Genomic DNA, 24,967 nt, shown 5'->3' with positions numbered 1-24,967 from the left:
TTAATATGATATACATGTTATACTTTTATAAAATTTCTCTTCTGTTAAACACTAAATTATTGACGTGCTCTCTCTGTGACGACTTCGCTACCACCTATATGTATCCATCTTCCCCTCTCTCTTTCATGTCCATATAAAGGAAGGAGAAAAAAAAAAGAGAGAGACAGAAAACGGAAAGCGGCGATGGTGGTGGCGAGTCCAAACCCAAGACGGGCCGAGAAGATTCAGGCCGTCGAGCTCCCGGTTATCGACCTCTCTCCGTCGGGGAGATCCGCGGCGCCGGCTCTCATCGTGGAGGCCTGCGAGAAGTACGGCTTCTTCAAGGTGATCAACCACGGCGTCCCCGGGGAGGTCGTGTCGAGGATGGACGAGGCGAGCGCTGGCTTCTTCGCGAGGCCCGACTCCGAGAAGCGGGGCGCCGGGCCGGCCGACCCATTCGGGTACGGGAGCAAGAGCATCGGGTTCAACGGCGACGTCGGTGAGGTGGAGTACCTCCTCCTCGAGACCGACCCCGTCCTCGTCTCGCGCAGGTCCGTGGGCATCTCCGACGACCCCAACCGATTCAGGTACGCTCTCCAGATAACTTTGTTGAGCAGAACGAAATGATTAACACCACCCGATGATTAGTTTTTCCTGTCGTCGCGTTCGTTGCATGCTTCCGCTGCTTTTCTTTCTTTCGACCCGCGCTGAGCTGTTGCGAAGATCATCTGGTTCATGGAATCAGATATCCGTAAAGTAAACGCGCGAGTAGCTATCGAAACGAGCGAAAACGGTTCGAACACTCAACGACAGTCGCAGTTAGCTCAGATCATTTGCTTCTTAGGTTAGGCTCGACGCTGTTGATGAACCCACCACAGCAAACAGAAGGGTTTTACGTGGGTGGGTCTGTGGTTTCTTCCATAACCAAGATTCCTGCACGAGAATGGTGCAATCTTCCATTCCCATGCATGCTCGGCGAGAGAGAGAGAGAGAGAGAGAGAGAGAGAGAGAGAGAGAGATTAGGGAAAGTGGTGATCTATCTGAAGTAGCCGCATGCAATCTCCTGATCAAATGGAGGGGCCTATGAACATCGACCTTGTACACACTAAAAATGGGTGGGAGACCTGGTTTTTTGCTGATGTGCTTGGTAGCTCTAGGGTTGGACTGACGGCTCAGCTTGGGGGAGAACAGTAGTAACACATGGATAGCCATTTTAGCCGGCTGGCCATCATGATCATCATCATCTCCAGAGCAGTCAAAAGTGACACAGTTTTTACCAGGAGTCTGTGGCTAGGGATGTCTTGAGATCTCGTGTTCTCCAACTTCAAAGTCAAAATCTATGCGGAAAGGATAAGTTACATATTCGTCTATGGTTTTTGTAGCAGTAAAAGGAAACAAAAAAATTAGCATTTAACCCGAAATTCTGTACGTTCGTTTTTCAGGAAGTCAACAATTTCAAAAATACTTGAGGAAAAAAGTGATTAAGGTGATCAAATTTTTTTTTTGAATCATCAAAGAAAATGTCTTTTCTCATAAATCGCTTTTGATAATATAGATAAACTTTCGCCTTACTGATTTGTTCAAACAATAAAAGTTATCATACATGTAATGGACCCCGTAATTTATTCTATGGCGGGAAAACTCACTTTGGGCGAGATAAATCTCGGGGGTCGATGAAATTATCTCCCACTTTTAATTTCGTAGCTTAAGTTTGTAAATACAAATTCCGTATATCTGTTGTCCCCAAAAAATTGACTCTTAAGATAACATAGATAAACCTGGGTGGGTAGGTTCAGTAGTTCCCCTAGAAAATGGGACAAGCTGCCAGGGTAAGTTCTCTAGGGAGGTTCCAATTTATTCTGAAGAATCTAATTCATCGTTGGAATTCTCGAAACACCCTTTGCTTGAAATTTACTTGTGAATTTTCGATTAAACATCTGAAATCGCCCTTAAGACAAGTTTCGAGAATGTAGAATTTCCAATTTGAGAAGGAAGAGAGAGGGCATTGGCCACACACTCTCCAGTGTGGATGCAGCAATTAGAAAGGTGCCCAAAAGGGAAATTTGAAAAGAGAGGGTCCAAAAAACATAGGGGGAAAAATTAGAAAAAAAATAATAAGAGGAAAAAAAGAAAAGAAGTAGTGGTTCAAAGGAATGGTGAGGTGGTGCAATGTACATGAACTGGCCCCTCCTCTCCCTGCTACAAGAAAAAGGGAATGGGAACGAATGACCTTTCGACCAAAGTCCAATCACATCACCACCCCTCCAAAGATGAAGTTTTAGAACCCAAAATTAAATGCAAAAGAAAAAAAAAATGAGATAAACATTAAAATAAAAAAAAATTTGGGGGGAAAAAAAGCGTAGAAGTGACATGAAACTGAAAACCTCCACTTTCTTCCCAAAAGTGGAGTAGTAAAGCATTGGTCACTTTTCTAGCCAAATGAAGCAAAACCCCAAGAAGGAGAATTTTTCTCAAAAGAAGGGAAAGAGTGAACAAAAAAAAAAAATCATTAGAATAATATTTACCTTATGTTATAAAAGTGACATGGTTGTATTCTAGAAGGTTTCGAATAAGAATCTCGAGCGAGTCTTGTTTTAAAGAAGAATCTGAAATTTTATCCTTATTTTAAGGAAAGGCCCCCGATCAAGATCAAGGGCTTTCTTTTTTCGATTGTTTTTCCTTTTTTTTTTACATTTGGATGGAACATGCATAATGCTCAAATTTCACTCTTTTAATTTTTGCTCTTTTTTGATTTTCCAAAAATAGCACAAAAGCTGACAATTTCTTCTTTTTTTAAAATTTGGGAAGAGCTGTGGTCAATGTCAGAGACCCAGTGAGAGTTCAACTTATCCAACTTTCTGATAAAATTGTTGTACTTTCCCCTTTCCTCTTTCCTTTTCTTTATTTTATCTTTTCACTCTCTCTTTTGGTGACAGCGCTGCTGTGAATAGTTACATAGAAGCAGTTAGGGAGCTGGCCTGTGACATCTTGGATCTGATGGCTCAGGGCCTGCGGGCCCCGGACGCGTCGGTCTTCAGCAGGCTCCTCAGGGCCGTCGACAGCGACTCGGTCTTCCGGATCAACCACTACCCTCGTCGCTCCGGCGCTGTCCTCCTCCGCGGCGGCGGTGGCGTGGGGGAGGAGGTCGGGTTCGGGGAGCACTCCGACCCTCAGATCCTGACCGTCCTCAGATCCAACGACGTGGGCGGCCTCCAGATCTCCCTCGAGGACGGCGTGTGGACCCCGGTGCCCCCCGACCCCGCCGCTTTCTGGGTCAACGTGGGCGATGTTTTGCAGGTCCCCATATCTCTCTCTCTCTCTCTCTATATCATCTCACAGAAGTCTAACTCAATAAATTAAGACCTTTTTTGACAAGCAACTCAAAATCACAAAAAAAAAAAAAAAAGACTCAAAAACACATGATGTGGTAAAAATAGTAAAAAAAAAAAAAAAAAAACCGATTTTCCACGCAATCTAAAGTAAATAAATTTCGTGCTTGATCCATACATTGGAATTTAGACTCGGGACTTGCTTGAAGAATGACGAAGAAGTCGGTTTTTCGTGTCATCGGCGTTTACCTGCTTAAAATGGGTCTTCTCATCGTACATTTAGGAGGAATCTAAATTAAATAGTTGTTAATTATATGAAGGGTTTGTTTGTTTAACTGAAAACTTGATGAAGAAGGAAAATGTTTTCCATAGAAATTACTCTCAAGAAAAATCGTCTTCATAATTTTCATTTGTTTAATGGTTAGAAGAAGGTGATTTTCTAGAAAGAGATGCAGTTTTTCCTTTTGTAGATCAATTAGCTTTCCTGTTATTCAAATATCGAGAAACCGAAAAATTGAGAATAATTATTCGAAAGCGGTGTTTTATTTTCAATGAGATCTTTAGGGCTTGTATGGTAACATTTTCTGGAAAATATTTTTGTTCCGAAAGTATTTTGGGAACACTTTCGGAACAGAAACGTGTATGGTTGCAAAATGTTGCAAAAGAAACACTTTTGAAGCCAAAATAAAAAATAAAAAAATTTGTTTCTGAATTTTGGAACACTTTTTAGAAACAACTCGAAGGCGAGCTCGTGCAAACCACCACCGTGCACCATCATCGGTGAGGAGCCGAAGCGGCCATCGTGGTAAAAAATGTTTCTGTTCATATATGTTCTCGGGAATAGAAATGTTACCATGTGTAATCTTAGTAGGCATTGCGCTATGATTTTTCAACAAAGTAAAGATAAAGGAAGGATAAAAGGTTTGGGGGGGATGGTTTGAACTCGATTTGACTGATTGATAGGGAGCTAGGGAAGGGGAATCAGAATCACTGCAAAATGAACATCAGTGCCATCCTATGTGGGGGACCATCCTGTGAAAAAAAAAAAAGTTATATGGGGGGTTATCTTTCTATTAATTTATGGGGACTTTTGTGGCAAATATTAGAAGTATGAGGGGGAGAAACAGAAGAAAAGTGTGTGGGAACTGGTGGGTATGGAAGAAGGTATTTGCCATTTATGGTTAGCATTGGTAAGGAGCAACTTCCTAGGAAGATGTTCTGTTTTTTCTTTTTCCTTTTTTTTTTTGAATCCTAATAAGCACTTTCCCAAGATGGGACCACCCCCTTTGGGTCTCTTTTGCTCATTGTGGAGTCATAGCATCTCTCTCTCTCTCTCACACACATCTTTGTACTTTACCCTTTTTGATAAAATTGTCAGGGAAAGCATCTCGTGACAATAATTCGACCAATCCCATCTTTGGAATTTTCAAAATTGGGCCCGCAGAATATTTTTCTTTTTAATTTTTCAATTTTTATCCACCTTAGATATGTTAATTTGGTAGATCGATGTGTGAATTGCAGTGCTGCGGATGGTCTGCCGGACTCGTGTCGTGGAATAATTTGTTTTGATTTATAGATATTTTATTCTAAACGACGTTAGTTACTAATTGAATTACGTCATCGGCGTATCACTTAATATCATAGTGTAATTTAGTAATCTACTTTCTCCTAGTATTACCCTTGGGATTTGGCATTGATTTTTCATCGAGAAGAGGGAATTACAAATCAAAGTCACTAGGCTTTTTATAATTAGGTAAAGTATAGCTTTAGCTTGTCTAGGAACATGGTGAAACCGACATTGGACTTGGTCATCTATAACTTCCAAGAAACGTTGCAGGAAAAAAAAAATTTATTTCACTAGGAGTTAATGTCCTTTGTGGATACCAATTTAGCATTCTTTGCATTCCTTAGGTTCCAGATGCGCATTATTATGATCGCTCATACCAAATCATAAGCACGTGCAACTGTCATGCTCGATGTGTCCGAGGCCGATACCTATAGCTTGATCGCTTGCTCACGTACCCCGACCCATAAGGAGAGGAAATGAGATTGAACTTTTGAAAGATTGGCTTTGTACTTTTGATTTGCAGTGCACCCATTTTTGACCCTGCAAAATTTTTTTCTTCTCAAAATTAAAGGGCTTGAACATTTGACTCATATTTTTTTCTGCATAATTTTTAAGAATTTGGTGAATTGTCTCTATTTCTGACCTGAGGCTTCTTTTTCCCCTCCTTTCGTGTTTACTTTTTCCCTTACATGATGCAGGCAATGACGAATGGGAGGTTCTTGAGCGTGAGGCACAGAGCGCTGACCAACCCGTTCAAGTCAAGAACGTCGATGGCGTTCTTCGGGGCGCCGCCGCTCGACGCGTGGATCGCTCCCCAGCGAGAGCTGCTCGATCCTCGAAGGCCCTGTATCTACAAGCCCTTCACCTGGGCCGAGTACAAGAAGGCCGTCTACTCTCTCAGGCTTGGGGACACGCGTCTCGACCTCTTCAGGGCCCGCAAAGAAGGCGGCATCGACTAGCGAGCAGGCGAAGAACAAGACAAAGAGGAAGAAGAAGGAGATGGCTATGTCTTTTTACCTTCTGTTCTTCTGTTGTTGGGGTCTGTCGTGAAGGGGAATTTTGGGTTTTGTGGTTCTTTGTCCCCCCTTCCTGTGTTGGCAGCAAGAGAAGAAGCCTCCGGTGTTATTGTCTAGATTAGTGTAACTAGGGCAAATGTACTGTTGCAATCAATGGAAAGGGTATCTTAGGCGATGATGTTCATGTTTGTAGCTTTCATCTTGTCTGCTGACCCATCAATTGATTTATCTATTGCATTAGACATATTGAGGAAGCTTATGTACACTAGAGTGCGCTTAGCCTCGGCCCGGTAGAGAACGATCTTTCGAAAGTCGATATGAAAAAGAGCTGTGGCTAACATTTACTTAGTATTGATCATGACCCGGATAGAGCGGACAGGATCAGGTGAGTTGGACTCTGCAACTGGAATAATACCCATTCGTTTTAAGCATTTGGATCGGACTTTCTAGAATTGGCATCGTGTTTCTAGACTTTCAAGAACTGGTTTAGAAATGTAGTGGCACTTGTGAAAATACAGCCACCTACGACTGATTACCTCCAACTGAACTTCGGAGACAATTGCTTCATGAACAATTCAATCAGTCATACAATCATGAATAAAATGCTCTCCACCAATGTTGGTTAGAACAATAAGAGGAAACCATGTCATCTTCATTCTGATACTTCCTTACTCATTTTGCGCGGAAGTATTAGAACATTGGGAAAATGCAGGTTGCTTCATTGTAATTAGGTTTATTGAGCCAGAGGCGCCTTCCATTGTCCTTATTCTCCGATGATGAACACCGTGTCAAGCTGAAGACTGCGATCTAGCGCTCTGCCGCGAACACTTCTTTCGCCCAGACTTACCGAGCGAACAAACGCAAATCTCCAGAAGCTCATAATCTTCTTCCCAAAACAAGAGGGACGCCAACTCTGGCTTCTCAATAAGCATCTTCGAGGTTAGGAAGCCGGCAATCGTCCAAGTTTGGAATAGCCTTGCTTGCTTGCCAATGAATCTCCCGCTCCTCGTGTCGTAATATTCAGGCCAATCATCGGCAGAAAGCCTTTTCTCAGCCAAGTCGACCGCCTTCTTTGCTAATTCCAGCTTTCCCATCTTGATGCAGGCCAATGTGAACTGAAATAACAAGTAGTAATGAGATATACACAGCCATCTTAATTCAATTACACAGTGATCTTAAGTTCTTCCCTAGGATTGAAAGAGATATGCTCTGTCTTCCCCTTGAACTGCAAAAGAAAATTTACCTGCCATAAAAGTGTTGGCCAAGATCCACCGTTGTGGTACGACCATGGCCTGCACGCGAAGCGGTGAGAATCAGCATCAGTTATATATATTGGAGACATACTGATTGGCGACAAAAGTCAAATAAAGCTATTGAAGAGAGCATTAGATGCAAAACGGAATATTTGAAGAGCCTTACGTGTTCTTGGGATCGCTTCCGGTAATTATACGCCACTCTTCAGACTCCAAGGCGGGGTAACAAATCTTCAGAGGCATATGAGCCACGAGATCGTCCCATTTGGCTTCAATTAAGTTCAAAATACCCTGGTTCTGCTTCTGGGTACCCAACGAGGAAATGATGGCCCACAGATTTCCGAGGGTGAAGAACCTAAAATCCATATGAGCAGGCTGTAAATTGCCAATGAGATAACCACCTGTCTCTGGAATCCAATCGACCAGCCAAGACGGGATCTGATCCGGGTAGATATTGAACTTATTTATGGCTTCTGTGGAATACTCCTCTGTATTATAACGGTATATCTCATTGATCCTCTTCATGTCCACCCAATAATACTCTCTTATGTGGAACGAAAGTGCGCTGAGTCGGTTGTTTATGGCCGCCACCAACTTCTTAGTTCCATCATTGACAATAAGCATTTCTCTGGAACAACGTAAAGCCGAGTAAAACAATCCCTGCATATCAGACTCAATCAGCTAATGTTGTATGGAGATGGGAAAGGCACGAGCAGAAGGTTAAGAAAATATATATCAAATGCTGGCCCTAAAACAGTTGTATGATCGTATCTACCTCGTGCTACAAACATGGGTACTGTGCGTTATATGCCAAAAAAATTGCGACACCAGACTTCAGAGAACTAGGTCATATTTGGTGATTACATATAAGGAGATATCTGATGCTTGTTAAACTGTCTGCTCTAAGGCAAGAAAATGAGCACATAATCACTTATGTAGTAAAAACACTAGGAACATTTCATCTTACTTGAATTTCAAGAGGGTGTCCGTGGATTCCCATCCTCCTATCGATCATGCAGGAACCATCGGTGACCAGCAATGTGGGAAACATGTCGAAACCATCAGTTAGACACAAGTTAAGGATCAGTCTTATGCCTGTCTGAACTTCTACTCTCTCTTGCAAAGCATAGTCACCAGTGATCTTTCCATAAGCTCTCAGCAGTATAATCCACCATAACCCTGCCAGCCGAATATAGTCACATATGGTTCAGATTAATCATGCCAACCACGTCAATACGGTGGAATTATCTTGTAATTCAACTCAGCGACCCTATAAACTCGTCTCCCAAAATTATTAGCAAAAAAACCTCTAAGCTTCCAATTGAATTTATCGATATAGATGGATAAACAGAATGTCTAATACCAGAATCAACTGGAGCAACACGGCCAATGGCTGATTCCCCAAAATCTGGATCCAGAACTTCCTCAAATGCTCCATCACTTCCTTCAAGAGGTACACTACGGACTTTGAAACTAGCTGGCATCAACCCTTGGCCAGGACTATAGCAGTCGACCGTCTTCTCCCAACTCTAACATCAGAGAGAGAGAGAGAGAGAGAGAGAGAATTAAATCTGAGAAGGAAAGAAGGGGGGACAAATACTCTGCAAGAGAGCACAAGTCCTCAATGGCAATCTAGGATTACAATTCACTTTCCTATCTAGACAGGGGTCAAATTATGCATAAATCAGAATTTGAGTTAATTAAGCAGCTCGGGTGGCTTTTTAACATGGATTAGACGTGATTTATGAAGTGTACTGTGTCGGTTTCTTTGCACTTATAATTTTGGTTTCTTGAACAGAGGAATGGGCATGCTATTCTAAGGGCAACCAAAACCAGCCTGCATATACTTTCATGCCTCATATGGACAACATGTAGGCTAGGTAGCGGTCCTGCATATCATAGATTCAGCGCGAGATAAAAAAGCTAAGTGGTTTTCCCACTTCTATAACGTGGAAACATTAAAATGCATTAAGAAATGCCAAAGATGTACAAACTAATACAGAGGAAATGGTACCTGCAATTGCAAGGTGTGAAGCAGAAAGTTCTTGACAATCTCTCCTTCTCCGTTAAGCAAAAATGCGAGTGCGGAGGGCACAAAATCACGGATGAAGACCTGATCATAGTTGAGAGCTTGCTTGTCCGTGAGATCATTAGCCGCGACCGTACCTACAGGGTTCCCACAATAGTTCACCACGGCACTCCGGAGCAACTTCCACGCCTCCTTTTCTATCTCAGACACTTCTCTCTCAACCGTCTTCTCTCGCAACCCTTTCAAACTATCTATATTTACAGTAGAACCATCAGCCTCTATCCTATCGCGTTCTTCTTCCTTTGCGACGCCATGATCCGTCTCAATTCTCTCAATCACGAGAGGCTTCACATTCAACCCCCCTTGGATGTATATGCTCTCGAAGCCCTTCTGATTTACATGAGCTTCAACTGATGTCGAATGGTTCCTAAAATCAGACGCTACGCGGGGAATTACTAAAAGACCCCTCCTACCATTTACCCGACAGCTACCTACCCTGGATTGACCCCAACTCGAATCGGAGATACAAAAGGCTCTCCGACTCGGATCCACCAGACACCGACGACCCGAAAACCCGGGCCTACTATAGCCACAGCGGAACGCGTGCTTGAAGTGTGATTTCGACAAATTGTTGAGAGACGGGTTGTTCGATTTCTGAGGCGAAACCCGGAAAATCGAGGAGGATCTGTACCTAATCAGGATTCTACAACAGGGCTTCATAGTAGAGATCCCAATGGAGCTGCTAGTGCTCATCTTTTCTATATCAGGGTATCGACTTAAAACTATAACCAGGGGTGATTATGAACACCCAATACACAGACAGCTCTGCTAAATCTCAGAGAAAGCTAGATGAACAGAGATATACAGCAGCTATAAAAATGGAGACTTTGAAGATTTACAGTGACGGGTATGGACCAATTGTGCACAAAAGAAAGACAGTATAACTTAGAATTACAGAAAAAAGAAAGAACTACTCTATGACTTACAGTTTCCAGGAAACGGAGGGTGCGAATGAAAGAGCAAATGAATGTGTCGGATTTGAAGATTGTTAGATTTTGAGGGAGAGCTTCGAGTCGGGCATTTATAGAAGAAGGGAAAGGGTAAAGGGAAAGTTCGTTGACGTTGAAGGTTTGGATTTTATTGGAATTTTCCATTCAGAAGCTGGAAATTACTTTTTTGGCCCCTTCTTTTCCCCGCACGTGTAAGGCATTTTTCAAAGCGGAGGGTGGTCATATTACTATTCTGGCCTTGCTTAATGAAGCCCTAGAGACGCGTTTGACGCAAGGGACATCGTGGGCAAATGCGTAAATGGATAATTTGATATTCTCTCCCACATATTTCTATTTTAAGATTTTGTACCATCCAAGAAAAGTTCAAATCCTAGAACGATATTCTCTTTTAATTTGTGCGCGTACAATTTTTACTTGGTCATCGTATATTTCAATAGGGAATGTTTTTTTTTTTCGCGCATTACGATAAAATTCGAACACAAAGGATCAAGTAAAATCGCATTGAAAATCTTGCTCGATAAAACCATAAGGATCCAAGCACCGACATCAAGAAAGACTTAATCAAGCGATTGAAATGAGAACGAAATGCTACTCGATAATTAATAGTTAAATTTGAATATTTAAGCGTTGTTAGAGCTCTGTTCGTTTTTTTATGAATAATGAACGATCTAAAAAAATATTTTTCATAAAATGGTCGTTCGCATTATTTGAAATAATCAGTTAAATTTTTTTTTTCTCATTATTGACAACAGATTACGTCTAAATATTTTTGTGGGTGGTAAAAATATTTTCCTTTTATTTGTTTTTGTAAGCAATACAAACGATCTTTTTTACAGAAATATTTTTATATTATTTATTTTCTGCAAAAAAAAAAAGTCCCGCAGCTACGATTATCGCCGACGGGTTCCGACGGTACATATTCGTTCTTCGCCGGATATTTTTGACCGTCGATTGAACCAGTACGTTCTGTTGTTGCTACGTGCAAATACCTCCCTTGTGTGGTCAGACTTTTTGGAGGACACGTCATCAATCTCATCGGGGTTGCAAGTGTCCCTGTTGGAGCAAAATGGGGGCAAAGCTGAGGGGAAATTTGGTCAGATAATTCTATATTCATGCCTTTCTGTGATCGGACGTCTTGAAGGACATGTAGGTCCTAAGCAAGACCTTAAAAGGCTTAAAGAGAGACAAGGGAAGGAACTCCCCTATATGGTGGAGGGTTGTTCCTGTAAGTTCTCTCTATAATTCCTCTCTTTAGAGAAGAAAAACATTCAAAAGGAGCTTAGGGCAATAATTGGGGAAGGTAGACCCCAAGTTGGCTTTGGTTGAACCGGTACGTTCTATTGTTCCTACACGCAAATATCTCATGTTCGTACCTTTCTGTGGTCCGACTTTTTGGAAGACACGTCACCAATCTCATCGGATCGCAATTGTCCGTGTTGGAGCAAAAGGGGGGCGAAGGTAAGGGGCAATTTGGTCATTTAATTCTATATTCATGCCTTCCTGTGATCGAACTTCTTGGAGGACATGTCACCAATCTCATCGGCGAAGCCGTGGGGCAATTTGGTCAGATAACTCGGAGGACGCGGTCGAATGGGGGGACCAGACGTGCGACGGACGAAGAGAGGAGGTCATAAGCGTCAATTCCGCTTTCTCGGCCTTTTTAGCGGATGATGGCGGTCGGTCTTCTCACGGTTCCTGTCCTAAACTAAGAAAAATGTGCGCAAATCGAAGAAAGCTCAGCTTTCTTTGTCTTTATGTTTTTTTTTTCTTCTTTTTTAAAATTCTTTGGAAAAAGCGAGCAAAATTCCTCCATCTCTCCTGGAAAATTGCCGTATAAGCTACGTATGAACCCCCGCGTACGCGACACGCGTCCATCTCCCGTTGGCCTATCCGCGAGGTGAAGAATAACTTGGACGAGGCGTAGCAATATCACTCTCTACCTCTTCGGGATATTCTTCCGCATGTGAAGTCGAGAAGATGTATTATTTTGTTTTTGTGTCGTATAATTTCCATACGTCGAATTTCGATTTAATGGGCGGAAGAAAGTATTTCAAGCAACCGTTGCACTGCAAGAGTGACGAGATTTACAATTCGTAGAATTCTAAGCGCAACATAAGATGACGAGCATATTGCATGATCCACGTGATTTTAATGACGATATTGACTTGGCTTTTTGTCCGATTATAAAACACTTTTATGTTAAACAAAGCGTTTTGTTTGTTTAGGAAGCTACATCACTTGGTAGATACACTCCTACGATATTTCCTAAGAGAGCATTTTGAACAAGGTTATTATTGTAAATGAACGCAACTTACACCTCGATCACTTTCCTACAAGGTAAAATGACACGAATAATTTTTGGCCTTTAACTCGATATGCAATATAATCTTTGAGTCTTTAATTTGTTCATAGTAATCTATGAACTTTAACTCAATTTGCAATGTCATCCCTAAATTTCAAATTTATAAAATATAATCTTTGAATTTTTTGTACGCGTTCAATTTAGTCCTTAGATTATATGAAGATGTTCAATGTTTCTCTTCCACTAATTCAAGTTCATAGACATCATTGAACATTTTCATGGGATCAAATTGAACAAATTAAAAGTCGAGGGACGACATTGCACATTTAAATAAATTTCGAGGGCCACATCGAACAAATTAAAAGTTAAAGAATTATACATTGCACATTGAGCCAAAATTTAGATACCATTTGTGTCATTATTACTTCCTACAATCTCCATGTTCTTTTTTTATTTTTGGGTTAATATCATGAAAAACCTCAAGATGATATACCCGTGACAAATTTACTAAAAACTAATTTTTGACCATAAAAAATTCAAAACCGGTATGCTTATGAAAAATTTACTCCAAGCTAACTTTTTGATCACAAAAAATGCTAAATTGGTATGCCCATGATAAATTTACCCACAATTATTTTTCATTAAATCGAGTTAATACCACGGAAAATCTCAAACAGGCACACCCGTGACAAACGGAAAGTAAAATCACAAACCGTAGCATCCGTCAACCTGTCTCGTGACTCTAATTCATCAATTTGACAATAATATACAACGAAAACTAATGGAGGGTAACCTGTCAAAGATGTGCCGGTTGCTATTTTTGGTGGTAAAAAAAATCGTTTGTGATAAATTTATCATAAACATGCTATTAATCCTGACTTTTCTCCGAGCATTGCAGGCACTTCTCTTCCCCAATCGCAATTCTGTGCCCTCTCCCCTCTTGCAAACACGCACGTGTAGCACGCGCGCTTCAAAACCAAGGAATACTCCTCTGTATTATAACGGTACCCCCCCGTCTTCAATATTGACCTTTGACCGGGTCTTGACGTAGTTACTATTCCAAGTATTATTGAGGAGACTGTTCCAATCAGGCCTTCTCACTTTACGAAGGCCCAGCCCAATAGATGAGTCGTACCCCAAGTCATAGAATTAAATGGGCCTAAAAGTAGTCAATAGGCCCAAGTTCCCAATTGTACTCGACATGGACATTGACAAAAGTTGTTATGCAGAAGGCCTAAAGATTAATCTCGGACCAGGAGAAGAGGCTAGCTCAAGCCTCTCAGACCATCCATGAACATCTTCGATGTAATTCAGTACATTGATTCTTTTCACCTTAGGTGTATCATCAGACATTGTAGATGCGTAACATAACCTTTTATGTGTGTGGAATATAAATAAATAAATGAGTAAAAAAAAAAAAACGTGTGAAAAACCCGAAACCCGAACCATCAAACTACCCGAATTCATTTACTTGTCACCCAAACCGAAAAGAACCGAAATTTCCGATTCGAATAGGATCGGATCTGAGACGAATATTTTTTTACGCCTGTCGGCTGACCACGGTTATTCTAGTAGCTGCCTTGCAACTATTCCTGTTATTGCTACCTCGCGAATTGCTCGCGTTGCTGCTTTACATCGTTGGTTGTGGGCCGATGCACTTGCACGTATGGTCTCTCAATGAACCCCGGGACATGATCCTTTTGCCAACACGGTGAGTACCTAATTGCCCAATTTTCTAGGGCCAATTGGATCCAGAAGAACAAGCGATGCAGTTGATGGTACATAGGGCTCACGGTGCACGAGATGCATGTTGAAATGCGGCACTCGGTTTGTATAGACGAGGGGAAAAAATTAGACCCGATCATGAGCTGGGTGCCTCGTTGGCCTGCTCGAGACAGCATGGCCCAGAGCACACGTCTGGTGGGCCTGGCAAGCGATTTCCATTTTGGATCGGGCTCCGTATGGACCCGCTCATGCGTAGTCTTATCTCATCAATAGAATTCTAGTTTTATTATATCATGGATAAACTTGGAGAAAAAGTTTTAAGGCATAGCAGAGAAGGAAGAGATCTTCGCAAAAGTGGGTTAATTTCAACAAAAGACCCATACTCAAGTTCCATAGCCTTTCGAATATAGTACTATCTTCCATATATTTCGTGATAACATTCATTATAAAAAAACGACATTATCGGACTAGAAATTGATCCCTATGATCGAAGCTATATAGTCTATGACCATACGAAGGATTAAAATTGTGGATTGCAGGTCTGATTAAGGGCCATACAGAGGCAAGTTTTTGCCTGTAGAAATGACTAAAGAACTCTAGGACTATGGCTTCGATGTCCAAATAAGAATTGTATTTAGGCATCTGTATCTAGGAGGGGACACATCTAACTCTTATTTAGGACCAGACGCTAGCCACAAAGGAAAGAAATGATTAGCACAAACGCGATGCGAGAATCCAACGTAGCCCTCAAGGTGTGTTCACGAGTGAAATTCTTGAACACCCGAAGAGAAATAACTCGCGAAAATTCGATCAATTTAGTCCATTCTCGGCGCGATTGAGTCATCGATTGAGATAGTTTTGCAATCGTTATCTCTTCCGTCCATGACGAAGGCACTACCCATGTTTTCCAATGTAAAGAGGATGGAGAAATTTTCTAATAACCAAAGCCAACGTTGGTAACATAACTAGAACTCCATCATGAGTACATACCGATGTTGCGGCTTGGGAATATCTTCTATGCCTTTGAGGAAAAAAAGATGACAATTGAAGATGATGGACATATGAATGACCATTACCTACTTTTGTTAGCCCCTCAAACATATGATCTACTTGTGGCTGTGGGGCGGGCTTTCAACCCAAAGCTTCACACAAGCGACCCATCTTGAACGAGAACCAAGAGAGATGAAAGTATACACGTATTGCGTATGATTACGAATTTTCTAATGTGAACCGGTGTTGGGACACGAGAGCCTGTTTCATAATGACTTGACTCGGTTCACATGAGTGAAACCTTCTCGAAAAAAGCGCCTCGATTCGAGGAGGATCTCGCATCATGTCCGCAACCAACCCTCCCTCCCCACTTGGACCACTGGCGTCTTTTGCCATCGCCGGGCTGCGGCGGAACCGCACTACGCAAGTACGATTCTAGGAAGTGCCCTAGGTTCTTAAGACAGTTTCCAAATCTGTAGCACTTTGTCTGCTGCTAGTAGTTCCGACACTTCTGATCGGTGCATTGCTCCAATTGATACCATCTTGAACACCTTCATTTGATCCACCCTTGAATGATCAATGTTTCAAAAGCTCTTTATAGTGGCTTCACTCTCATCAATCAAGTCGAGTTGTATTATACTGCTAGGATAAGAGAATTTCATCGAGTACGGACCGCACCCATAATCAACTGACCCTGAACTCACCCCATTAAACAGGCACCATGGAGGGGATGGGTGAACGTGCGCATGCGTTCAAGAGTTCTTCTCATGAAACAATCTCACCAGGGGTAGTTTTGGGAGGGAAAAAATTATTAAAACCTAATTTCAGCTTTTTCTTTTCAGTCGAAAACCTAGTTTCAGCTTCCTAAAGGTTAGTTTTTGACCTAAAGCCCCTCGAGAAAACTTGTCGAATATCTTAAATTTTGACCAAAGGACTTTAGACCTCTAAAGCCCTTTGGGAAAATTGAACCAAACGCAGCCTAGGTCCATACATTTGCATCCTCAATTATCTAAACTTCCCATTTGCATTTTTAGTTTTGTGCGTACACCTCAAATTGCATCTAACATCAATAGTTAAGCTTATCTTCATACTGCCATTTTTCCTCCAAGAATGCCCTTTATTTTACTAAGTCTTCATGGAAACCCTAATCTATAGGGGTGAGCATGGTTCCAGGGTACAACCGAGAATCCTGAACCGGAACCCGTAGGATCCGGTCCGGTTTCAAGTTCCAAGATATGTATGGTAGGTTCCGGGTTCCAAAAATTGAGGAACCTGTTTCAATCAATGGGTTCCGGGTTCCACTATCTAGAACCCGGAACCTGGAACTTGTACCATAAATTCTAAAATAAATTTTTACATTTTTCTTGATATATGTGTTTGCATGATCCTACAATGTTTTATGGCGTCCGATAATGAGTATATAATCGGAGCCCAACAAATTTTTAGGTTTTAGGTTCCAAAAAATGATAAATTTGTTCAAATGGATTGATTTCATGTTCTAAATGTAACCTGTATGGAACCTAAAACCACTCACCTCTACTTTCTCTTAGATGTTGTAGTGTTCACTCTCATTTCGCTTAACTAAAAAAAAAAAAAAAGAAATTGATAGATTCTCGGGTACCCTCGAATCGATCCTAGAACCTGTGATATGGTAAGTTACGGGTTCCGGGTTCCAAGTGGAACCCGTACGAAACCCGGAACTGCTCACCCTTATTAATCCGACCCATCGATACTCAACTACGACCCATCCTCAAGAATTCCCCTCACTTTTCTAAGCCTCTCCTCCTCGTCTTAAGCATCACCGTGATCACCCCGTCGTTGTCGCCCTTGGCCATGCCACCACCCCACTGTCTTGCCACTTCCGGACCCTCGCGACTCCATAGACAGGCTTCTCTCTCTCTCTCTCTCTCTCCTTGGGTACCTCTTTTGTCGCAATTGAATTTGGTGTTGAGGCTAACAATACAATTTAGAAAGAGGTGAGTAGGTTGATTTACAAAACTTAACAAATCTTCATGGAATATCTGGAGTTAAGTTTGATAAATGCATGAACAATTTGATAATATTAGATGCAAGATGCTTCTATAAGTTAAATATCGAAGCAAGTAAAGAGATGGAAAGTATTGCACACGGATCTGGTATTGATTCTACTTATATTAACCATATGTCTGCTCTCCCATAATGACAATTCGCTGGAATTCATGAGTAAATTTTTTTTTTTGGGTGCATATTTCACAGTTATTTTGTCAGAGTAGGTTTAAAGTAGTAAGTGCTCATTCTACCCAAAGTTGATAGATCCCACTATCAGTAGTCAAGTACCTTTATTACACTTGTACACTTCTCTCGAATCACAGATTACGATAAGTAACAACAACTCTGAATAGTATTGAACACGAGTAAAGAGAATCACGCTTGTAATAAATTGATAGAATGAGACAATATTAGTGTCTATAGTTTTTTCGATTTTCCGTATTTTCTTCACCTTGTATTGAATCTTTTATGTAATCTTCAATCTAAAAATTAGCTGTTGGAGAATCTTCAAAAGTATCAAAAAGCTGTTGGAAATGATAGACAAGACGACTAGTAATCTGGTGGCCCGTATACAGATTTTCCTTAGCAATAGCTAGGTTTCCCCAAATAGAGACAACTATTCTTGGCAATTGTCCATTCCTCTGATTTTTTTTTTGTCAAAGTGATATTTCATTCACTTTCTTGATCGAAATACAAGAGAGAAACATATCAATTCAAAGAGCACAACTTCAAACCCGGATAAATCCAAAACAACTTCAAAACAGAACAAGTTCAAGATAATAAGAGAAATCATCACAACAATGTTATAGGTCACACACTCAAAGAACACATCTAAAACTTCTTCACATTAAAATCAGCGGCCTATCACCGAATCTGTCTTCGATAATGAGCACACACCGATAACTCCATCTTATGTTACGGTTTTACCTTTTAGCAGTGTGTGCCTATGTTTGGTATCCCTAACACCATCATCGAGTATAGTAAAAAAGTTGAATGAGTATAGATCCGACACATGACATCCTCATTTTTCCGCCGGATAGATTTATGAGCAGAAAGGATCAATGACGGGTTGGAATTATTTGATGGTGACTATTTGGGGATAATTATGTCGCTATGGATTATTAGACTTTAGTTTGTCGACAGGCGCGACAAGATTTAAAGCGTTGGACCATTAATTTTTCGTATTTGTATTGGACGCCGAAAGTATGGTTCACGCCTAAAGTTTGGACTTAATTGAATCACGAAACCCCAATTAGCCGATCCACTCACTCCCAACCATACAAGACCCCCCACCGCTCTCTGTACTCTCATTCTTTGTCCCATTTCCCTCTCTATTTTCTCAGGGGACAACTCTCTCTCTCTCTCTCTCTTGCCCGACTCCCTCGACAGCTCTATCCTCTCTACCTCGAGCTCGGTCAAGCTCTAGCGACTCCACGCCTTGATGCCGGCAGTCCACGAAGATCCTCAGCTTCCTCTGCTACTAGTTTGTCATCACTCAGTGTGACGGCCTAAATTTTCACCAAAGTAATTTAACAAGCGGAGTAGTTAATGACGGGCATGGATTATTAGAAATGGTGACAATTTAGGGACTTAAAATATTTGGGTGCGGTGGATAATTAGGCTTAATGACATCTTTTGGATGAGATGATTTTGTGGGATCATTGGTAAAATTTATTTGAACGTCATAACACGAAATCAATCTCGAAGCAAGTTTGATTAAAATGACTTTTTCTGATTCTATTTCCTGAATTGATTCTGTTCCTTGGATGAATTTTAAAGAATTAGAATGCGTTTGGTAACTACATAAAATTTCCGTTCCCGAAACAGAAACGCGTTTGGTAACTATACATAATTTCTGTTTTCGAGAATAATTGCTCTTCCCGATTTTTATCATTTAAGTCAAATAATTATGTAGTTACTCTGTGAAATTTCATCCTACATTTCGAATTAATCGAAGATTAATTCATATTGATTCTCCTATATAACATATTGTATATTAAAATATAAAGATAAATATCAACAATCATCATGAGTCATTTTCGCCATTTATTGTGGGGTTTCATCCAACTTTTTTGAGCAGTAGATAACCCGATACTAGCTTGCTAAGTATTCACGTTAGTTATTTTTGTCTTTTTCCAAAATTTTCTAAAACTATACTACGTCTAAAGTACATAAACCTAGGCAAATCACAACCAATAAAATTAAGTGCACAATTATGGAATCATGGCATTGATAAATCACATCATAAAACCCTAACGATGCCCTAAGGGCTTAGAGAAATGTAGTTCGGATTTAATTTCAAATGTGTTTATGGTTTTCCTAAAAAAGAATAAAATCTATGAAATCTAGGAAATCTAGGCCCAAATTTATGAAAATGAGGTCAATCTAGCCTAATCTAAGCTTCTTCTATTTTTAGGGATTTTTTGAAAATTTTCTAATTTTTTTCAATTTTTTTATTTCTAATTTTTTATTTTTATTTTATTATCTTGTATTTTTTTTTTTTGAAAATGAAACCTCATTCTGTTTTACGTTTAGGGAAAAGTGACGAGAGAACTGAAATGGGAGAAATGTGAGACTTCATTCTATTTTGTGATTCTCAAAAGTGATTTTTTTTTCTAAAATCAACTTTTTTTTGTTCTTATTTTTGCTCCAAAACTGTTTCTGGAAACATAATCAGAATCAGAATCAATTACGTTACCAAATAGTATTCTCATCTTTTTTTGTTCCAAGGAACAAAATCAGAGAACCAGGATGATTACCATACAGGTCTTGAATCTCTAGGTTATTGGAGCGGAGTTAAATTAAGGGATAATTACCTAAAAAAACTCCTAATTGATGGGAGTGCAAGATACCTTTATCCGGGGAGATTGTCAAGAGGGAGTCTAAATCCGAGTCCGTCAATATATCCAGCTAAACTTATATTCACTCAAAAACATAAGTTAATGAGTTATGGGCCAACTAGAATATATTAACTGCTCTACACCACATCAATTCTTTAATGTACTATTTCTTTAACACAACCACACATACGTGCATCCTAACTATCTTTCCAATTGTCCAATGTGAGATTTCTTTAAAACAACCATACATATGTGCATCATAACAATCTTTTCAATTTCAATTATCCAATGTGTGATTTTTTTAACACAACCACACACATGTACATCCTAATTATCTTCCTCTCACGTGTGAATTCAGTGTTAGGTCCGTTTTTTCTTAATTCAAGGATCCTTTTGCATCAAGATATCTCAAGTTGAATCTCCATCAACGCCCAACTTCATAACCATAAAGTCTATCATTGGGTCTGCGTTGCTACACCACAATACCTACCGCCTAGAAATCACATTGGTCACCAACCATTAACTCTAATACCATTTAATAGGAGTGCGCAACAAAAGCCCTATAACTTCATTTGGGGAGATTGCTAACAGAGAGCCCAAGTTTAAGCCCTTATTAAGCCAATGAGTTATAGGTCAACTGTGATATATTAATTGCTCTATACCATATCGATTATCCGATGTGAGATATCTTTAGCACAACTCGTACATGAGTTCTTATAATTTTCCTCTCACTTGTGAGTTCAGTATTAAGTCTACTCCCTCTTAATTCGGGTATCATGGGAGTGTGCAACAGAAGTCCAATATCTTTACCTCGGGAGATTGCCAAGTAAGAATCCAAGTCTGAACCCGTCAACATATTCGGTTGGGTTCATCTTCACTCAAAAACTTAAGCTAATGAGTTATGGGCCAACTTAGATATGTTAACTGTTCTACATCACATCAATTCTTCAATGTGAGATTTTTTAATATAACTCACGTACACGTGCATCCTAACACTAATCATATTGCACATGCCAATACAAATCTAAACCTTTCAATAGCCAATTTAATTCTAAATCTTTTAAAAATTTGTCAATGTAACCATTTCATCCTTTTTGGTTGGCGAGTTACTAATGTGGACATCAGCGTCCTATGTAATACGGTCAACGATGGTCGGCGCTGACGTGAATAATTTTTTTGTATATATTTTTTAATATTTTGAATTTTCACTTTTATTATTATTATTTCTTTATTTATCCCTTCTTCTTCCGTCGGCTGCTATGGCCGGCGATCGGGCACATATGAGAGCCAGTGAGAGTCGACCACGCGGGCATGAATATGAGCAGCGAGCCGAGTTGTCCAAGTTTATTTCTTGTTGTTTTCTTCTTTTCTCTCTACGACAAAATTATCCTTCTCTTTCTCCGAAAAGTCTGAAAAAAGAGCCTGATCACTCACAGTGTTCCTTGTCCCCATTGATGGGATCCAGTTACTCGTTTCCGTACCGCAATCAGCAAGCGACAAACTAGGGTTTTGGTTGCCAAGTACATCCATTGTCTACAAGCGTGATCACCATTTCCACTTTTCAACCATAATTATTATTATTTAAAGGGAGTTCCTAATGGCTAGCTTACCACATAAGTCGATGAATAATGCAATGCCACGTCTGCAAAATCATTGCCCATTTTAGCTTTTTTGCAATCTAGAAGATGGGGACTTTAAGTCTTGTTCTGGCCCCATGGAAAAGTTTTGCATATGCTTCAATATGATATCAAGCATTAGCTACTAATGAAGTGCTTTGAGTGAAAGATGGTGGAACCAATTATTCACATCTTAAACATTATAGTAATCTTTGCCAAAACATGCTCCCAAAAATTGCAATTAGTGGAGCAACATAAAAGCATAAAGAGAATTGGATACGAATGATTCGGTTCATATACAGGAAACCCTAATCCGGACATGCTTCCCCACATAAACAAACAAGCAAACAAGATCCTCAATTAGGACCCTGTCATGTGGCAAATCCTAAAAAAGTCTAACATAGATTATTCTATCTGCCATCCTCCTCTCTATCTCTGCCTATGTAACTCTCGTTTTTACAACGGACATCACCGTTGATCAATCAACTTTCTCCATTTAAATGGAGTTAAGCTGTTGCTGCAAGTACAAAACATTCTCGGCGTTCCACAAGTTGTCGGAAAAGTCCCCGCCGTCCGACCAAAGCTGATTAGCCTGATCCATGGCTTGGGAGAATTCCGATCCATAATTGAAGCAGTTGCTCGAAGGACTAAAGAGTGAACACTCTTGGTAGGTAGCTTGGTTAGCTTGGACATAACCCGTATTAGGGATCTCATGAGCTGAGAAACTGTAGGGATTGGGCAAGTTGGAAAACGGCGAGACTTGGGTTCCAAGTGAATCAGATGATGCTGCCGTGCTAGAATTCTCCGGGGTGTAGTAACTTTGCATGAGTCGCGCACTCATGAATTCGTTATTCATGGTTGAAATGTCTGGTAAGACTAGATGTTCAAGGTTACCATTGATCGGTCTATAGTTGGTGCCATTGTCATTGTAGTTGTTGCAGCTACTACTAGTGGTCTTGTTGCTGCTGCTAGTGTTGTTCATTTTGTAAGGGGCAGCGGTAGCGGCGGCAGTAGTAACAGTGGAGCCACCGGGGGAAGTTGCGGTCATGGAAGCTGAGGCAGATGTGGAGGCAGCCGCGGCGGCTTGTATTCTTTCCACCAATCTAGGCATCCACAAATATCGCATGGTGTCCTTGAATTGCTTGCTATTAACGTCACATTTAAGCTGCTTTGCGTGCTTTTGGACCCGGGTCCTCCAATAATTCTTGATCTCATTGTCGGTTCGACCCGGCAAGTATTGTGCGATTTTCGACCATCTGTAATAATCCAATATTAAAATTTGATTAAATGGAACTCATCGGAAAAACCAAAGTATTATCAGATTATGCAGTAACAAAACCAATTTACTAAGGATAATCCCTAACCATGAAAAACTTTTTTTTTTTTGGTCGAAACCATGAACAACTTAAACAGCTACAGTTTGACGCGATACGTAAGTCATCTTCATTTTGGGTAAATCATAATTTCCATGCTCAACACAATCTTACAGTGAAGTTTATGAGACCTAGTGGAAGCAATATAATCTCTTGCTCGAATGATTTCGAAGAAGTTTTAGATCACAGAAGAAACAGCCAAGCATGCTTTTCACAGAGAAACGCATGTCATGGAAGTATCCACAAACCCTGGGATCTCGAGAGAAACGGAAAAGAAAAACATACCGATTTCCCCAGCGGGAATGGAGATCCAGAATCAACAATTGTTCTTCCAGGGTTATGTTCCCGCGTCGAACGTCCGGCCGGAGATAGTTCAGCCACCTTAATCTGCAGCTCTTTCCCGTCCGTCTCAGACCTGTTTCGATTCAAAACAAGGTTCTGCATCAGCAACTACGGAGCTCAAATCGTTTTTGGTAAAGTTGCTGGCGACGAAAATAGGCATAATGAGAAGGGAGAGAGAAAGAGATCATTTTCTCAAGCAACTTTCTGGGTTAGTGAGTATTGCTATCACAATGAAACTTTAAAGGATTAGTTCTCGAGTGGATACGTCCTTTTCTATAAATGGGAAGAGATAAAATATCATCAAGTTGATGTATATCAAAATCATATAACTTTCCAGGAAAAATATGTAACTCAACAGGGTCTCTCTCCCTCTCTGTCTCCCTCTCTCTCTCTCATGCACATGAACATCAAAGTCTCTTTGTTGAACTTTCCTTTCATTTCCAGACGAAACGTGTAGCTTTTTCTCTTTCATTTGCTTCACGTTCTATTATTCTAAGCTTCCCAGGTGCAACTGATGATAAATCACGATGCTATACAAAAATGGCTAGACAGAAAGAAGAAGGGAAAACTAATTAATGGGTGAAAGTCATCCAGCTAAAGAATTTTATCAAACATCATAAGAATAAATTCAACTTAAGAATTTGCACTTTCGCCTTCGAGTTTCGTGTTTTTTGGACATCTAGGGATGGCGTGAATCTTGCGAAATCAGGAGAGTTCTATGTTAGATGGTCGAGAGAAAGGAGGAAAGAATATGCAACCGACCTGCAGAGTGAGCGAGGGAGTTCCAGCGGCCTTCGCCGTGGTTGGCGACGTAATTCATGAGCGCGAGGTCTTCTTCAACGGTCCACGGACCTCTCTTCAGACACATCGCATCTTCTTCGCTTTGAACGCCAGAGCTGCAACGCGATCTCCCTCGAACATCCATCCTTCTCTTCTGTTCCTTCAATGGAGGGACAAGTTGATTTCAGAGAGAGAGAGAGGGGGGGGGGAGGGAGAGAGAGAGGCTGTAGCTTTGGTAATTCCTCAGAAAGGACCAGAGAGAATTTAGTAGAGGAAGGATGGAGGAGGAGGGTTTTTATAGAAGCGTAGGTAGGTTTGAAACTGAAGAAAAAAAGGGGAGAGAGAGAGAGAGAGAGAGAGAGAGAGGAAAACAAGCCGCAATGAGGAGCTTGGGTTGAAGTCATTTGATTAAAAGAGCACTTAGGCTTGTGAGTAATTATGTTATGGGGCTACGAACTTTGACATTTTGACTCTTTTTTTTTTTATACTTCTCTCTTTATTTAGTAATTTGTTTTAGTTTGTGTGCGCACGAGTGAGTTTTTTTATCTGATTCCTTGGGACTTGTTTCTTGTTTCCCAAACAAGCTGCCCAATGGGCACCCCATCCACATTCCCACCGGGCCTTCAAATGAGTGGAGGGCATCTTGGAAATCGAAATACATTTACGTAGTTTTTGTTGGATAAAGTAGATCATATGTATACTCGTCTAGGGATAGAGGGATAATTATAAAAAAAAATCCTAAATCTATTGTAATTATGTCAATTAAATATTACTTTTTTTGCTAATTT

The 24,967-nt window shown here is 40.6% G+C and overlaps 3 protein-coding genes across 4 annotated transcripts; 1 reads left to right on the top strand and 2 right to left on the bottom strand.

The window, feature by feature from the left end:
- Positions 1-156: 156 nt before the first annotated feature.
- LOC115734254 (gibberellin 2-beta-dioxygenase 2-like) lies at positions 157-6,155 on the top strand. Its single transcript, XM_030664928.2, has 3 exons — positions 157-566; positions 2,916-3,276; positions 5,574-6,155. The coding sequence occupies exons 1-3, from the start codon at positions 184-186 to the stop codon at positions 5,832-5,834; spliced, it is 1,005 nt and encodes a 334-aa protein (XP_030520788.1). The 5' UTR covers positions 157-183; the 3' UTR covers positions 5,835-6,155.
- A 221-nt stretch (positions 6,156-6,376) lies between these two features.
- On the bottom strand, positions 6,377-10,240 carry LOC115734252 (alkaline/neutral invertase C, mitochondrial). 2 transcript variants are annotated; one of them, XR_007198700.1, is made up of 7 exons: positions 9,159-10,240; positions 8,508-8,673; positions 8,112-8,323; positions 7,311-7,804; positions 7,135-7,183; positions 6,612-7,006; positions 6,377-6,549 (listed from the first exon to the last, which is right to left on the bottom strand). XR_007198700.1 is itself a non-coding variant. In XM_048280411.1 (6 exons), exons 1-6 carry the CDS (start codon positions 9,924-9,926, stop codon positions 6,680-6,682), a joined length of 2,016 nt encoding a protein of 671 aa, XP_048136368.1. In that variant the 5' UTR covers positions 9,927-10,240; the 3' UTR covers positions 6,377-6,679. The 2 variants fall into 2 exon arrangements, 1 of the variants encoding a protein (XP_048136368.1); XM_048280411.1 differs by having other exon boundaries at positions 6,377-7,006.
- An 11,716-nt stretch (positions 10,241-21,956) lies between these two features.
- LOC115734427 (transcription factor MYB108-like) lies at positions 21,957-24,463 on the bottom strand. The gene is made up of 3 exons (XM_030665206.2): positions 24,162-24,463; positions 23,343-23,472; positions 21,957-22,940 (listed from the first exon to the last, which is right to left on the bottom strand). The coding sequence occupies exons 1-3, from the start codon at positions 24,322-24,324 to the stop codon at positions 22,181-22,183; spliced, it is 1,053 nt and encodes a 350-aa protein (XP_030521066.1). The 5' UTR covers positions 24,325-24,463; the 3' UTR covers positions 21,957-22,180.
- Between the last annotated feature and the right edge of the window lie 504 nt (positions 24,464-24,967).

This window comes from Rhodamnia argentea, chromosome 6 (assembly GCF_020921035.1).
Source record: "Rhodamnia argentea isolate NSW1041297 chromosome 6, ASM2092103v1, whole genome shotgun sequence".
Lineage (NCBI taxonomy): Eukaryota > Viridiplantae > Streptophyta > Magnoliopsida > Myrtales > Myrtaceae > Rhodamnia > Rhodamnia argentea.
The sequence above is the reverse complement of the archived record's forward strand: the minus strand, read 5'-3'. Positions and strand labels throughout refer to the sequence as shown.